General features: G+C 40.0%; 1 protein-coding gene across 1 annotated transcript in view; it reads left to right on the top strand.

Annotated features, from left to right (window-relative positions):
- The window catches only part of AGPAT5 (1-acylglycerol-3-phosphate O-acyltransferase 5), a 128,528-nt gene that overhangs the window by 85,904 nt on the left and 24,825 nt on the right, over positions 1-17,799 (top strand). Inside the window, exon 6 of the mRNA XM_034766359.1 lies at positions 12,191-12,352. Within this exon, the coding sequence (XP_034622250.1) occupies positions 12,191-12,352 (162 nt within the window). The remainder of the gene's footprint in view (positions 1-12,190; positions 12,353-17,799) is intronic.

Raw genomic sequence — 17,799 nt, 5'->3', positions numbered from 1 at the left:
CTTTAGTAAGCTTATTAACAGAGGCAATGTGTGTGGGGGGGCATGTGGGGTCCCGTGCCCTCTCCCTGACTTCTGCCAGTGTTTGCCAGCCCTGCTTAGCCACATGGTGCAGCCAGACCCCTCCTCCCTGTCAGCAGCTGCCAGAACCAGCAAGCTGCATGCCATGGGAAGAGGCAAGAGCAACAGCTGGGAGCTGCAGGGAGGAGCTGCTGCTTTCTGGGAGGGGAGATTGAGGTACGTCTCCCAGGGGAAAGGGGCAGAGCGGGACTCAAGCTGTTCAGGGGGCAGCCAAACCTTTAAATTGTGGGCCCCCCATCAGCAGGTACAAGTCGTCTCTGCTTATTAGCGTGTGTATAGGTTCTTTTATTTTTATTAATATTTTTCCTCTGCGGTGCTTTCACCTTTCAAATAAATGTGCTTGCTTACAAGGAGCTGTATGGTAACTTGTAACTGCTGATAGTTACATTGTTCATAGCGCTCAAAAGAGAAAGCAGAGCACAGATGCTGGCCGTCTGGCTTGCTGAGGAAATCACAGTGTGGGCAGGGAACTGTGGAGCCTGGAAAAACCCCAGTCAGGAGGGCAAGAGACGCGGATCTCTACCCAAAGGAGGTGATGGCTGAGGAGCCAGGAGCCTAGAGTTGGGTGCCATTGGTAGACCGCAGATGGGGAAAACAGATTTAGTTGCCCTGAACTATGATATCTGGTAATGCAAGTCCAGCCCTACATTGGATGTCCCAAAGTCATGAACAAATGACATTGTCACCAAAGTAGAAGTGTCTTTCAAACACAGCAGTGAGATGGTTTGGTGTGTTATATAGCCTATCTGACATACGGTATGTTCTGCATCATGGTTTGCATTTTAAGAGTTCACGAAACAAAACAACTTTCACTTGCTACTTGTCTGCATGTTTTCACACATTTCCTTGATATTCCCCCTTCACCTTCTTCCTCTGTCTCCAAAGTCCCTCCTCCAGGAAGTTGCATATTTGTTCCTTTCTTGGGGATTTATAAATTTATGATGCTCGACTCATTTTAAGATTGTGGCCTAACAAATGGTTTTCTGTCTGTGTGTGGGGTCTGGTAAAGTGTATCTTATTGGTTGGATAGCAGACAGTGTCTTTATCTGAAGATACTGGAAGCAGGAGATGTGAAATTACCACAGAGCAGCTAACTTACCCACTGTGGAAATAGCTGTGATATTTTTGTAACCTCGCTCTTGATCAGTTCTCTAGCATAGTTATTGACATAGTTCTCTACAGTCTATTCCAGTAAAGGGAGAGTATGTGACCCTAATAATATAAGAGACTCCCACCCACACATCCCAGGTTAGCAAGAGCTGCTTCTTCCATACGTAACTTAGAACTATCTTTCTCTGTTTAACTTTTAAAAACAAAGCTGTTAACTATGTAGAGAGAAGAAATTGTAAGATTAAAGAAGTGTTATTACTAGGTGGATAAAATGCATCTAGCTTATCCAGCTTGTCAGCAGAGTTTATCCCTTATCAATAGATGTAAACATACAGTAGAACCCTGATTTTATGAACATCAATCTTTGAATGATCAGTTATATGAATCATTTTTCTGCTGTCTAAGTCAGGTTCCTGCTGCCAAATATGACTTCAGTCCTTCATCCAAAGTTCAAGCAATTGTACAGGTTTAAAAACTAAGAGATTTGATAGCAAGGGATTCAGTTGTCTCAAAGAAAAATCATTTTTATTGTATACATTTGTTACCGTTCATTATGTATACTATGCAATGTAACTTCTGTAATTTTCAGGTGTTCAATGTTATGAACTTTTTGATTTTATGGACTGTTCAATTCTCAATTAGTTCATAAAATATGGATTTTACTGTATATAAATCCAGACAACTGGATACTGATCTATCTGAACCCATTAGAAAATATTTGAAAAGGGTTAAACTAAATGATTCTCTCTCAACTTTTCATCCACAGAAAACACCATTGTGGAGTTTTAAAATTAACATTACCAAATCTTGTGTTTTTCTCCATAAGCCTCTAAATTGCTCAAAGCCAGTCTGTGAACCATGATAATCTGGGTGGGGATTGGTGTGAGACTTTAGAATACTTTGAAAGTGTCCATAAATGTTGTTAGAATGTAAGGAGTATGTCCATAGATTTTTCTTACTCGTTGGTCTGTTGGTTGGGTGGAGTTTCCCATAAGTACGTTTTGGAATTTCAAAGGGTCCCTGAATTTTTGGTAATCACAGTAGTGATTTTTTTTCTTACCTTGCAAAGAGAAGACTTTTCATTTATCTCTGGAGGAGGAAGATTGGAGGGGAAGGAAGGTGTTTGTATTTCCTGTGTTCTTACCTCATGGTATGCTCCACAGTTGGGTTTGTTTTGGGTCAGAGACTGTGTGAGAACTCTAATGTGTAATTTTTGGAAAAGTAGATTTTGGACTACTTCAGAGAGTTTGTGAAGATGTTTGTTTTACAAATTAAAAGTCTTATGGATTTTGTCACCATGTTAGACAGTGTCTCTGTCAGTTCCTCTGGGAAGCCTTTGGTGTCTGATTTTTAGATTAGAACAATGTCCAGGTTAGTCCCTTTGGACTCTCAGTAGAGATACTCAAGGGAGTCCAATTCAAATTAGATTTTCCTGTGTCTGAACATGGTAGGAAATAATATCATGGCTCCTTTCCTCCAGATATGTTAAGTTAAATTAAATTAAATTAAATTAATGGAGAGATCCTATCTCCTAGAACTGGAAGGGACCTTGAAAGGTCATCAAGTCCAGCCTCCTGCCTTCACTAGCAGGACCAAGTATTGATTTTGCCCCAGATCCCTAAGTGGCCCCCTCAAGGACTGAACATCCAACCCTGGGTTTAGCAGGCCAATGCTCAAACCACTGAGCTATCCTTCCCCCCCCCCTCCCCTCCCCTTTGGTCTGTGGTGAATACAGTTTCTGGGGTAAGATTAAAAAGAGGGGAATCAGCTGACCTAACATTAGACCTGGATGATCACTCAGCCAGGTTTCTTGTCCAGTGATTTGTCTGCAATCAAATTATGAATGGTAAAAGGCATATTAGACAGTGATCTTTAGTTGATCAACCTGACTCTGAGGTCTAGGTTTCAGTCTGTTTGGGCTCTGGTGATATAGGCATTCCAGATTCATTATAACTATCCATTGATCTTTCCAGGCTCTGGTTGGCATTTTCTCTGTTCATTGCCTTCAGATACGACTTGTATGGAGGAGGAATACAAGTGAATTGTCAGACATTTATATATCTATTTTTAATTAAAAAGTTAATTTCTGAAGATGGTGGTGGCTTAGGCCTTAGTACTCATGAGGGAAAGCTTCCCATTCATCTCTGCTGAGTAGTTATCTTTTCTGGGTTGAAATAATCTTGATTTTTACTAGAATCTGTTCACCAGAATGATACTTGAAGCATCATTGTGCTCTTGATTTTCATTAGATTATCTGACCGTTTTAATAGACGCCAGTTCTTTTTCGGATTTATTGGCCTCCCTAGCTTGTCTGTTAAGACTTGGTATTTTTTATAATAGTTTATGAACTTGATAAAATTCAAAAATTAGCATCTCCTCTATATATTAGCAATGAGAATAGCATTACAAGGTAAAGTCTGACATTAGATATTTAGCTTGTTTTCTTTGGCTTTTAAAGTAAAATCTCATGACCTCAAATACTTTAACATAGAGTCTTAACTTTGTATTGCCCAATATTAAAAACAGTTTAAGCATAGCGTGTTTTGTGAATTGGATGCAGACAGGCTGTCAAAATAATTGTAATTAGTTGATTTTAAATTATGGTATGTTGACTTTAGCGAAGATTGTCAAGTGATTGCAAGAATATCTAACATTTTTATAAAACAGATACTTTTAAAAGATGTGTTGTATGCCCAGTACTTTCATTTGTCTACAATATTCTGAGCTAGGCATATTAAATAGTGCATTACTGTTTTTATTTTTTAAGATATTTCTTGGACCATCTTCATTATTACCCAAATGGCAGGCCCAAAATCAGAGCTTACTTTGTGCTTTGGCCTTAGAGCTCACCAGTAACTCCTGGAATGGGAAGGAACTTCATTCTACTTTCACAGTTAACAGCTTCCCAGTGACCACCCTAATCTCCAAAACAGGATCATATTTTCAAAATTTCATATTCTTCGAGTGCTTGCTCGTGTCCATTCCACGTTAGGTTTGTGCGTACCACATGCACCATTGCCAGAGATTTTTCCTCAGTGGTATCCATCAAGACGACTTTAGCACCCTCTGGTGTCACACACTTATGTGCCGGTATACAGGGTGCCGCCGGCCATGCACTCTCTCAGTTCCTTCTTTCCGCCCATGACAGTTGCTGTAACAACCCCTCCTGCTTTGGCAAGGCTTCCCTCTCCCTATTGGCAAGGGGCTGGGGCGGGGCATGCCCCGGTCCTTGGGTTTCAAACCTTGTGCCTCCTGTGGCAAGCCTATGCCCATGAGTGACCCACATTCCAGCTGTCTGAAGTTTTTGGGAGAAACTCACATGAGAGACCGGTGCCAGATCTCTCTGGACTTTTGACCCTGTACAAAAAGGGACACAGAGATTAGATGTTATCCTAATGGAAGCCGTGTTCAGACCAGCCTCAGAGCCAAGCCGCTCCCATTCTGCACCAAGCACTTCAGACTCAGTACAAAGTGCCCCTCTGGCACCACATGCTTCCCAGCACCATTCCCCATCTCTGGTGACGAGGAAGAAGCACAGTAAGCAGCACACTGACAGAGGGTGCTCACCGATGCAGAAGGAGGACAAACATGGGAAAGGCAGTAGTGTGACGCGCGCCAGGCCACTCCTCCAGCCCAGGTCCCACGGCGGCACCGTCAACTCCATTCAGAGCATTGAGTCTATCCACCTTGAGGTTTCACATCTTTTGAGAGCTCGGAATGCACTGGCGGGTCACCTGAGCAGATCCTTTTCCTGTCACCATGAGTGGTTCCTTCACCCAGAGGTCACCAGGTTCATCTTCCAAAGGTGGGGGTCTCCCCAGATAGACCTGTTTGCGACCAAGCAGAACAGGAAATGTCATCAGTTCTGCTCGCTATGCAGGCACAGCCCGGGTTCCTTCTCAGATGCCTTCCTGCTTCCCTGGACAGAGCTCCTGTTCTATACATTTTCCCCAGCCACTCTGGTTCACAAGGTCCTCCTAAAGATCAGATGGGACAAGGCAAAAGTTAGTCTTTTAGCATCAGCGTGGGCATGTCAGCACTTGTTCGTCACGCTACTAGATCTATCAAGAGCAACCCTGCTTCCACTCTGCTCTGGCCTGATCTCTCAAGACCATGATCGGTTACTCCACCCAAATCTTGATTCCCTTCACCTAACTGCATGGATGTTACATGGCTGAACCCAGAGGAGCAGACCTGTTCGTAACAAGTTTGGCAGGTCTTGTTAGGTAGTAGGAGGCCATCCACTAGGGCTACCTACCTGGCCAAATGTTAGCATCTCTCAATATGGGCATCCCAACAAGGCCTCTCTCCAATTCCGTTTTCCCTTTAGTCTATCTTGAACTACTTGCTACATCTAAAACAGCAAGGTCTGGCCCTCGCATCTATCAAAGTGCATTTGGCAGGAATTTTACCCTTCCACCCACCAGTGAATGGCAGGTCAGTGTTCTCTCACAAGCGGATGGCCCTTTTTCTTAAGAGACTGGAGAGACTTTATCCTCAGGTCCATGAGATGATTTCCCCCATGCGACTTAAACCTGGTTTTCTCAAGGCTCAAGTCTTCACTTTGAGCCACTAGTGTTGTGCCCTCTACTGCTTCTCTCATGGAAGGTCACCTTCTTGGTAGCGATCACCTCACTCAGAAGGGTCTCTGAAATCAAGGCCCTTACATCAGAACCACCATACCTGGTGTTCTTCAAGGACAAGGTCCAACTACGCTCCCATCTGGCCTTCCTGCCAAAGGTGGTTTCACAGTTCTGTAGCAACCAGGCCATTTTCCTGCCAGTCTTCTTCCCAAAGCCTCATAAGAACTCAGAAGAGCAGTTGTACGTTAGGCATGTCTTCACCTTCTATATCAAGAGGACTAAATCCTTTCGCAAATCCACACAATTCTTTGTAGCAGTAGCAGAAAGGATGAAAGGGCTTCCAGTGTCAGTCCAGAGAATCTCATCCAGGATAACCTCCTGCATTCGGACATGTTACGAGCAGGCAAATGTCCCACCTCCAGCCATCTTAACCATTCACTCCATGAGAGCTTGGGCCTCTTCAGCAGCATTCCTCACGCAGGTTCCAATCCAAGACATTTGCAGGACTGCAACTTGGTTGTCGGTGCATACCTTTGCAGAGCACTACACCATCACCCAACAGGCTCAAGACGATGCCAGATTCAGAAGAGCAGTGTTGTAGTCAGCATGTTCATGAACTCCAAGCCCACCTCGTGAGGTACTTCTTGTGAGTCGCCTGAATGGATGTGAGCAAACACTTGAAGAAAAAAAAACGGTTACTAACCTTCCATAATTACTGTTCTTTAAGATGTGTTGCTCATGTCCATTCCGTGACCCAACCTCATACCCCTCTGTCAGAGTTAGCCAGCAAGAAGGAACTTGAGAGGGTGCGTGGCTGGCAGTACCTCTTATACTGGTGCATAAGCGTGCAGCACCAGAGGGCACTAGAACTGGCCTGACAGATACCACTGAGGGAAGAATGTCCGGCAACAGTCGCACACACACCTAATGTGGAATGGACATGAGCAGCACATCTTGAAGAACAATAGTTACGGAAGGTTAGTAACTGGGTTTTTTTCTGTAAGTATCTACAGAAATATGGAATAATGGGCTCTTCTATCTAGCAGAGAAAGGGATAACACAGTCTAAGGCTGGAAGTTGAAGCTAGACAAATTCAGACTGGAAATAAGGTGTAAATTTTTAACACCGAGGGTACTTAATCATTGAAACAATTTTCCAAGGGTCATGGTGGATTCTCTATCACTGGCAATTTTTAAATCAAGATTGGATGTTTTTCTAAAAGATGTAGTCTATGAATTATTTGGGGAAGTTCTATGACGTATGTTATACAGGAGGTCAGACTAGATGATCACACACAGACTAGATGATCTCCCTTCAGCACCCAATAGCTCCCAAATAGACACTTAAATGAATGACCAGGTCATGAAAAGAACTGTGTTCCCATTTAAGCCTGATTTCCAATAGTACTCCTCCCCTATTGAAACTAACAATCCCATTCATGGTCATACTTTTTTAAAAAAAAACTAACAAAACACACGCTCCTCAGTGAGTACTGTGTAAACGCAGAGTTTGAAAATCAAGTCAGAATAGAGTTAATTGAACATGCGCAAATTATAGAGTATTCCTTGAATGTAGAGAGAGTTGGGCTTGTGTTTTTTTGTCTGAATGGATGTAAATGTTTCCAGAAAGATCTACGTGGTGATGGTAGTAGGGGGAATGACAAATTTCAGGCCACAAGGAATATATTTGGGAAAATTGAAGCAGCATTAGGTGTGTTGAATGGAATGTCCACACCCATAACTATATAATTGCAGGTACAATACTGTAATATTCAGCAGTACATTTACAGAATAAATATTTTGAAGCATAACATAGTGACATGATTTGAAGTGACAGTTCACAAAATAGAAAAATATGGCAACCATATTATGCTTCTAAATATTTACATAATTGATATAATATTGAATAAACAAATATCACTGGGGCAAGTAGGGCTTGTTGTATATGTGGTGTACCTCATTCAGTGCACTAAATGCCCCGATAACAACTATGTAGGTGAAATGAGAGAATCATTACACTCTCGAAGGAACTTACACAGAAAAATGAAAAAAGTCAAAAACACTGTATCACCTGTGGGTGAACACTTTTTTCGCAAAGCGATCGCTCTATAGCTGACTTCTGAGTCCTCATTCTCAAAGGATGCAGACTTCACTTTCAAAAGTTGAGCCTGGGAGCTTAAATTCATAACTTTGCTAGATACTAAAAATCATGGACTGAATAGAGACACTTGATTTATGACTTATTACAACAATCTATAACCCATTTAACCCTCTTCCCCCCCTCCAGCTTTTTTTTTTTATATGATTATTCCTTTCCCCCCTGTGACTGGAGAGGTGTTAATGGTCTACTTCACCTTGAATGATCTCTTGAAATGTGTTAACTACTTATGGTAAACAATCTGTTCCACCTTGTATTTAGCTGTGACACTCTGGGTATGTCTACACTGCAGTTAAAAACCCATGGCTGCCCATGCCAGCTGACTTGCGCTCGTGGGTCTTGGGCTTGCAGCTGTTTAATTGCAATGTAGATGTTCGGTCTTGGGCTGCAGCGACCCTGTGAGATGGGAAGCTACCAGGGCTCGGGCTGCAGCCCAAGCCCAAACGTCTGCACCACAGTTAAACTGCCCCTTACCCTGAGCCTTGCAAGCCTGAGTCAGCTGGTTTGGGCCAGCCGTGGGTGTCCAACTGCAGTGTAGACATACTCTTTGAGTACCTTTCCAAGACCTGAAGAGCTCTGTGTAAGCTCGAAAGCTTGTCTTTCTCACAACAGAAGTGAGTCCAATAAAAGATATTACCTCACCCACATCGGCTCTCTAATATTCTGGCACCAATATCGCTACAACATTGCATACTCCTAAAGAAGCAAGATAGGGATAATGACTTACACAGATCTTTTCAACTTTAAGGATCCCAGAGCACTTTAGAAATGAATTGTTTAATAGCACTCAGCAGTACTACAAGGCAGTTTCACAATGTTAGGTCAGGAAGTGAAGGAAATCCCAGAAGTTCTCCCCAGAATACTTCAAGGTGTCTCAAACTTTGTCCTAGAGTTCTTGTAGCCTTCTGCATTGTAAAGATTTATTTAAAGAATGTGGGGTAACAGACAGTCACTGGCAAACCTTTTTAATGTTGCAATGATTTTGTCAAGTCCTAAGCAAAAAGAAACTGTTAATATTTTAACTCTGTAAATTCAAAAATTCCTTAAGCAGTACTGCAGTATTTAATATGTTTACTCTCTGCTTTGGAAATTCTGGTGTTCAGTGAGCAGGCGGCATGGGGAACATTTTTGAGACAGAACCAACAAAAGATAGAATATCTCCTTGGAACAGTTGAGGCTAAAAGTGAGTAATCTCCAAAGCGTTCTAATATTTTACTTGGAGAAGAAGTTTTGTTAACAGCAAGAGACTGGAATTTTTCACTTCACATGCGGTCCATTTTATAGAAGTATTTTTAAAACATCAAAACACTGACTTCAGATCATCTGTTTCTGAGGTTCAGTGCACGTTCAAACTCTGTGGAACTAGACCATAGTTTCACTATCAAACACAGATAAAAGTACATATATTCTGGGCATGCTCAAAAGTATGTTTTCTTACATAGAAATGGGTATGGTCAGCCACAGCAATCATGGATTTTAAACTTTTTGGTTAAAACTTTTACGGTGCTATGAAACTATGTACTTTTTTGTGTCCAGTCACGTAGATCTTCAGACTGAACCAGTGTGCAAGCCAATGGGCACCTTGGTGTTCCTCAGGAAAACTCTGAAGGTTTAGCTGTTCAGGGAGTGTAGATCTCTTGACATTCCTTCACAGTTGTTTTCTTAATTCCACATTTCCCCAGTCACATCTGCTCAACCTATCTTCTGTTATGCACCTGTTAGCTGGAAGTAAGCTTTTTTTTCCAGTTTTTATCTAAGCCATTTCTAAGGCCTCAATTCAGTGTCTGACTTTAAGCAAGACATAGTCCCATTAAGCAATAGTTAGTGAGATTATATGTTTAAGTTAGACACATGCTTGAGTATCTTTTGAATTAGACCTTCATCTGCTCATCTTTGCTGTGTGTGAAAAATGCAGCGGGTATTCTAGCATCCCCAGGAGGAGTGAGTGTTCTATCCACCTCACTATGTGCCTGCCTGCCTGCCTTAATGGAGTTGAGAGTAAGTTATCTTTGAAAACTGTTTTCCCATGAATTGTTGAACTAGTCTTAAGACATATTTGCAAATAACAAGGTGTTTGTTTGCCTGGGGATATAGTCTTCTGGAGACCACATAATACTTTACTGACTTTAATGGGAATTGTTATAGTTTATTGATGGAAGGCTATGGGCCCTCTTAGCAGTCATTGGCAAATACCATTCATTAGTTCTCGTATCTTGAGGTTTTTTTAGCCTTTTTCCTCCTCTCTGGTGGGCAAAGAATTCTTTCCCAGTCGTATACAAAGGAAGATACAGAATAAACTGGGAGAGTGTTCAAGGCTTATGAGTTCTTCAGTTAGCATGAAGAGATATTTTCTAATGGAAACTTTTGAAAGCCCTCTGTTTTTAATTTTTTTTTTTTTTTTAAAGCACAGGTGAGGAGTAAATTTCACAAGAATAAAACTTCAGTTTCCAGTTGCTAAACAGCTCCCAGGTCAGATGTGCAAAGACTTCATTTTTCATGCTTGAAATGCAAAGTGTTTTTAAACAAATATCTTGTCAGTTACATTATCAAAATTATACATCAAATGGCTGTGCTGAGCCAATCAAAACACACAACTGCATTACTACTGTCCTAAGGATGGGTTGTTTAGTGATCCAAATGGTATAATTAGCAATAATGGAATAGAAATGAGGAAAGAACAATTCAGGTTGAATCGAAGGGATAATACACTGTAAGAGAGATCTGTTAGACTGTATAGTAATCTCTCAAGTGAAGTTGTGAAAGCCCCACTGCTTGAGTCCATTTTAAACTGGAGTGATCAAAGCATTCAAGTATATTCTCTAGGGAATAGTTATCCTTGTCTCTTTTCAGTCTCCGGCTTCTGTGACGCTCCATGATTCACATTATTATGAAAATATTATTTCTGTAAAATAAATGGGTAGTGATATTTCCTGATACTCATTTCACACCTTCGGTATTATCATTTTCCTTCTAGCCTATCTCAACATGATATCTCTTATCTGTTACTGGCTTGATTTTATAAAAGTGTGGAAACAGGATTAATCAAATATCTCCAGGTTAAATGTGATGTGGAGCTGGAGAACGTGCATGTTTTTTCTGTCCGTCCTTGCTTTTTTCAAACTTCCTTAATAGTAGAATCCCATTTGTGATGCTGCTGCTATTTCAGACTGTGCTCCCTTGGCAGTGATGGTATAAGCAGCAGTGATGCTATGTTGTGCAAAGTGAAAACAAAATCGTAGAGAAAATGGGATGAGGAAGGGCCAGGAACAGAAGTTGCAAAGATGTATGTGCACACAGAGAGGGGGACTGCACCATTAGTATAGCAGCATCATTTTAGTTAGGAACAGAATTTGGTTCCTCATATGAGGAAAGACCTTTGATTGCTCTTAATCAGCCTCTTCTGGCAAACTGAAAAATTGGAGTTGATGGGCTATCAGAATAACCACACTTTTGACTTCTCAAACAGTGGGATGGTTGCGGTTATACAATGCCTTTTGAAAGAGGGAGAATTAGTATTTAGGGAGGAGAAACAATGTAAGCATATTGAAATCACCAATTACACTTTGACAGTGCAGCCAAGAATAGCATCCTGTCTAATCACACATAATTTGAATAGATTTCTATGTCACTGGTGTCGAGGAGTAATGGAACTCAATATGTAGTGGAGAAAAAATTGGTTGCACACAGGGAGTAAGATGTTGGGCAAATATTAAACTTGTTTGAATTTACCTGTGTTTATGTTTTGCCTTTTGAGTTAGTTCCAGGATACAAAATTTCAGGAAACAAACTTTATGTTCTAACATTTCTTCACAATTTCAACTCACTTTATACCGCTGTGAGTCAGAAAGAAGCTATAGAATGACATTTTTCACACCCCGCTCGCAGAATTTAAATGGTGTTCGTTACTACTTACAGAGGGTCCCAAACCTTTCCACAGTGAACCATATCTTTGAAATTTACTCCTCAGAGATTGTTTTGTGGACCAGCCTCCCTTTCCATTAACAATCACATAATGTCTCTATTGCAACTACAGCAGTTGTTTAGGTAAAAATACATTAAATATGTTCTGTCTTTTTAATGCAGTTTAGCAAATGGATATCAGTAGGAGAAACCAGCAATATGTAGCCAGACTGCTCTACATAGACCGTAGTTTGGAAACCCCTGACCAATCGTCTTTTGAAAATGACTTTTCCTTTGTATATTTTCAGTATTTAAGTCCAGTTAATTGTATCCTTCCAATGTGTGTTTGTGCTCTTTCCTAGGGCTTGCAGTATTAAAACATGTGCTGACGCCACGTGTAAAGGCAACTCATGTTGCCATTGACTCAATGAAGAATTACTTAGATGCAGTTTATGATGTTACAGTAGCATATGAAGGTACTGTGGACCACAAAGGGCAAAGAAAAGTGGCACCGTCCATGACTGGTGAGTTGACATTATTATTTATTAATTCATACATGCACTTATAAAAATACAGGGCCAGATCCATCACACAGCTCAGTTTGCGCTGTTCAGATAGTTAGCAGCAGCAGTAAAGCTTGGTGGATCCAACCCACTGAGGACTTCGCACTGGGGATCTGTGGATGATGAGCATATATAGTGACTCCTACACAATTCGGTAGGAGGTTCCTAAACTGTAGGCTCCTACACCAGGTCACCACTTCTGGCCCTCAATTCAGGGAATATTCCTGTGGCCAAGTCGTACCAAATGATTAAGATGAACTCTTGTGGCCATTGGCAGCCAGATGACATTAACTTTTAAGCTTGTGCTGACTCCAGGTTTGGGAGACTATAAAACTCGCTTAAAGCCTTCCTCTCTGGCCCCCCTATTTTTGTCATGCCTTTGGTTTTCTGTGGAACGCCTTAGAATATAGCTGGTAAAATTTACAAGGGAAAGTATACACTTAATAACATTATTTGAAAAATTACAAATAAAATTATTACAGTTTAATGTAATCTAAAATCTTATCAAAAATATAGCATTTTGTCTCCTAGGCCCAATCTAGTCATATGGACACATGTCCAGGAAAACTTTAAACAGTGTCAATTTTAAATGAACATCTTTTATTGCACTGTAGCTTTTCCAGAGTTTTTTTTTTAATATAACCGTCTGCTCTCCTAAAGTTCAATTGCTTTCAATGATCATGTTCTATTAGGATGAATTAATGGAGATTTCTAACTAAACTAATTAGTAGTAGTTCCTTTAACTCTCTTAAAACAGGAGACAGGATTTTTTTTTTACTGTAACAAAGTAACTCAAGTTTCAGAGCAGCAGCCGTGTTAGTCTGTATCCGCAAAAAGAACAGGAGTACTTGTGGCACCTTAGAGACTAACAAATTTATTTGAGCATAAGCTTTCGTGTGCTACAGCCCATGTAACTCAAGTTTACTTGCAACGGTATTGACATGCCAGATGTTTTCCTTTCGCCAGCTTCAATTGGTGAGTTATCATCACTTCTGGGCATCACTATCTGGTTGCATTAAGTTGCATCTGTCAGTAATGAAGGCCAAAATGTTCATTGTCAAACCTGTTCTTTAATTGTAATTTGTCTTTTCAGTACATTAGAAATCTGACTTTGCATACTAGCTGAACAAGCCTTTTTGACTTCAGAGTCTGCTTTGGTGCAGAGTTGTCTTTTTCAGTCGGAGCAAGGGTAAAAAGGATTGCATGAGCATTCTAGCTCTATGCTATTTGAAAGAACTGTATGCAGTATAAAGTATGCAGTTGAACTTTGGGTTGCTCTTCTGTGATAGTATGAAGGAGGAGCCTGGATCTTCATCTAACCAGTATGACCATTGTTTTGTTACAGTTTAGTGGTGGGTTTCTTGTACAAATCTTAAGTGTGACCAACACATTTTTTTCAAAATAATTACTCAACATATTCCTTCATTGCAAAAATGATGTATATAAAAATCTGTCTTTTTAGAGACCTCCTTATTCTTCTTCCATCTAAGAATAACTCATAGCTGTAGACAGAAATGTAGTTCAGCTGTTCCCAAGTCCAAATTATTTTTTGTTCAATTATAAAATATTTTCAAGAATATGTGAAACTTTTTGCTGACTTGCTTTCCCCCCCCCCCCCCCATTTAAAAAAATGTTCAATGTTCTGAACTCGAAGCATTTTGTCTCCTAGGCCCAACGTAGTCATATAAACACGTCCAATAAAACTTTAAACAGTGTCAATTTTTAATCAACATATTTTATTGCACTGTAGCTTTTCCAGATTTTTTTTAATATAGCTTTCTGTTCTCATAAAGTTCAATTGACTACCCCATTACTGTTATAATAGAAGTTTGTTTATTAAATATCTGATATTATTTGTCTAGTTATTTTAAGAAAGAATTCCGTACATTATTACTTGTCATCTTAAAGTTCTCTTCAGACTTTTATGGCAGCTCCCTAGTACTGAGTATTGCCAAGGTGCACTTTTGTAAAACCTGATTCAGTTTGTAATTCTGCAAGCCTGATGAACATCTGTAGTAAACATTTTGAGAACACTATTTTCCATTCAGTTCTTCAATCTTAACATTTAGCTTTCTCTCTCTTTTTTTTTTTTTTTAAATCTTTTTGAACTTTTATCTTGTCTCAAGTGTTATGATCAACTAATATATTCTGTCTGTTTGTAAAGTGCTGCGTAAGTTTATGGTGATAAACAAATATATAAAAAAAATTTAGATGTATCCTTCAGCCAACTAATTGTGAAGGTTGAGATGATTACGGCTCACACTTGTCTGTACTTTCAGCAACAGAAAAACTAACACATGTGATGAACATTCAGCTAAATAATTATTTTATTCATAACCAAGTAGCCATATGAAACATCTATCCAAAACATACCAAATTCTTGTAATAGTCACATAATCTACATAATTTATTATTGAACATATAAGAACTAGGGCTGTTAAGTGATTAAAAAAATCATGATTAATCGTGCGATTAAAAAAAATAATCACGATTAATTGTGCTGTTAATAATAGAATACCATTTATTTAAATATTTTTGGATGTTTTCTACATTTTCAAATATTGATTTAAATTACAACACAGAATACAAAGTGTACAGTTATATTTATTTTTATTATAAATATTTGTGCTGTAAAAAACAAAAGAAATAGTATTTTTCAATTCGTCTCATACAAGCACTGTAATGCAATCTCTTTATCTTAAAAGTTGAACTTACAAATGTAGAATTATGTACCCAAAAAATAACTGCATTCAAAAACAAAACAGTGTAAAACTTTAAACCCTACAAGTCCACTCAGTCCTACTCCTTGTTCAGCCAGTCATTTATACGAACAAGTTTGTTTACATTTGCAGGAGATAATGCTGCCCGCTTCTTGTTTACAATGTCCCCTGAAAGTGAGAACAGACATTTGCATAGCATTGTTGTAGCCGGCGTTGTAAGATTTTTACGTGCCAGATGTGCTAAAGATTCATATGTCCTTTCATCTTCAACCATCATTCAAGAGGACATGCGTCCATGCTGATAACAGGTTCTGATCAATAATGATCCAAAGCAGTGCAGACTGATGCATGTTCATGTATATGGAGATATGCCTATCTCATAGAACTTGAAGGAACCCCGAAAGATCATCGAATCCAGCCCCCTGCCTTCACTAGCAGGAACATCATCATCTGAGTCAGATGCCACCAGCAGAGGTCGATTTTCTTTTTTGATGGTTTTGGGTTCCGTAGTTTCCGTATTGGAGTGTTGCTCTTTTAAGGCTTCTAAAAACATGCTCCACACCTCATCCCTCTCAGAGTTTGGAAGGCACTTCAGATTCTTAAACCTTTGGTCGAGTGCTGTAGCTATCTTTAGAAATCTCACACTGGTATTTTCTTTGCATTTTGTCAGATCTGCAGTGAAAGTGTTCTTAAAACGAACAACATGTGCTGGGTCATCATCTGAGGCTGCTATAATATGAAATATGTGGCAGAATGCGGGTAAAACAGAACAGGAGACATACTATTCTCCCCCTAGGAGTTCAGTCAAAATTTAATTAACACATTACTTTTTTAACGAGCATCATCAGCATGGAAGCATTTCCTCTGGAATGGTGGCCTAAGCATAAAGGGGCATACGAATGTTTAGCAAATCTGGCACGTAAATACCTTTCAATGCCAGCTACAAAAGTGCCATGCGAACACCTGTTCTCACTTTCAGGTGACATTGTAAATAAGAAGCTGGCAGCATTATCTCCTGCAAATGTAAACAAACTTGTTTGTATGAATGACTGGCTGAACAACAAGTAGGACTGAGTGGACTTGTAGGCTCTCAAGTTTTACATTCTTTTGTTGTTGAGTGCAGTTATGTAACAAAAAAAATCTACATTTGTAAGTTGCACTGTCATGATAAAGAGATTGCGTTACAGTACTTGTATGAGGTGAATTGAAAAATACTATTTCTTTTGTTTATCTTTTTATAGTGCAAATATTTGTAATCAAAATAATAATTTAAAATAAGCAGTGTACATTTTATTCTGTGTTGTAATTGAAATCAATATATTTGAAAATGTATAAAACATCCAAAGATAGAATACGAATTGAAATGTATTAACTATTAACTGTACGATTAAAACTGCGATTAATTGCAATTAATTTTTTCAGTCGTGATTAATTTTTTTAGTTAATCACGTGAGTTAACTGCAATTAATCGACAGCCCGAGTAAGGATATATGAAAAATTATGAAGATGGTCATATTTGTCATTCTCTTGAACCCTCAAGCCACAAAATAGAAGAAAAGTATATGTTCTGAAAAGACCATTCTACCATTTGCCAGGCAATAGCCTAAGAACTGTTTTGTTCAAGAATTAATATAACATGGTTTGAGGGCACTGGGAATCAATACAAAAAAATTCCTAAAATTAGTATTATAGAACATCCAATATATGACATGTACATATTCATGTCAAAATTAAAAAGAAAAAAATGTAATTCACATCGAAAACAAAATGGCAGCACAATCATGTTAACTTTCAAAAGAAGATAAAGTTGACATTTCTTTTTCAATTTAGCAGCTTTGATTGGAATTTATTGTATGGAAAACAAACTTTTGATAAGCACAACTCTAATTGAAGGCAATAGATTTATTATGTTGAAGCATTATTTCCCATGTGAATAAAATTTGACTTCCATATAGTTAAAACATATTTCTCAAGAAATCCAACATGCTTTCATAACTGTAAAACAAAATTCTTCACAAGAGCCCCTGTCATTGTCTCAGATCCCATCTGTGTCTAGGGACTTGGTTAATTCTTTGCTCACAATTTGTGTTCAGTGGTACTCATGAGTAAGGCTACATTTTAGTCAAGGGTATTTTTAGTTAAAGTCATGGATAGGTCACGGGCAGTAAACAAAAATTCATGGCCTGTGACCTATCCATGACTTGTACTATATATCCCTGGCTAAATCTTGAGGGGAGGTGTGGCTTGGGGGTGCTGTGGGTGCTTGTGGGAGGGAGGCAGCCCAGGGGGTGCTGCGGGTGCTCAGGGGCGCCAGGGGTGCTCAGGGGGTGGCCCGGGACCCCGTTGGTGAGGGGGGGTTGATTGGCGGGGCTGGCAGGTTTCCTACCCAGCTCCTCGCAGCTCCCTGGAAGCGGCAACATGTCCCTCCCTCGGCTTCTAGCTCTGTGCGCTGCCCTCACCCCAAGCGTTGACTCCACAGCTCCCATTGGCCAGGAACCATGGCCAATGGGAGCTGCGGAGGCAGTGCCTGCAAGCGGAGGCAGCGTGTGGCGCTAGGAGCTGAGAGGGAAGGACATGTCCCGCTTCCAGGGAGCCTCTCACGATAAGTGCCACTCAGAGCCCTCACCCTCTCCCGCTCCCCAGCCCTGAGCCCCCTCCCACACGCACCCAAAATCCTGCTGTTGCGGG

This window comes from Trachemys scripta, chromosome 3, assembly GCF_013100865.1.
Source record: "Trachemys scripta elegans isolate TJP31775 chromosome 3, CAS_Tse_1.0, whole genome shotgun sequence".
In the NCBI taxonomy this organism is placed as follows: domain Eukaryota; kingdom Metazoa; phylum Chordata; order Testudines; family Emydidae; genus Trachemys; species Trachemys scripta.
Note: the sequence above shows the minus strand (reverse complement) of the source record. Positions and strands in the feature narration are given on the sequence as shown.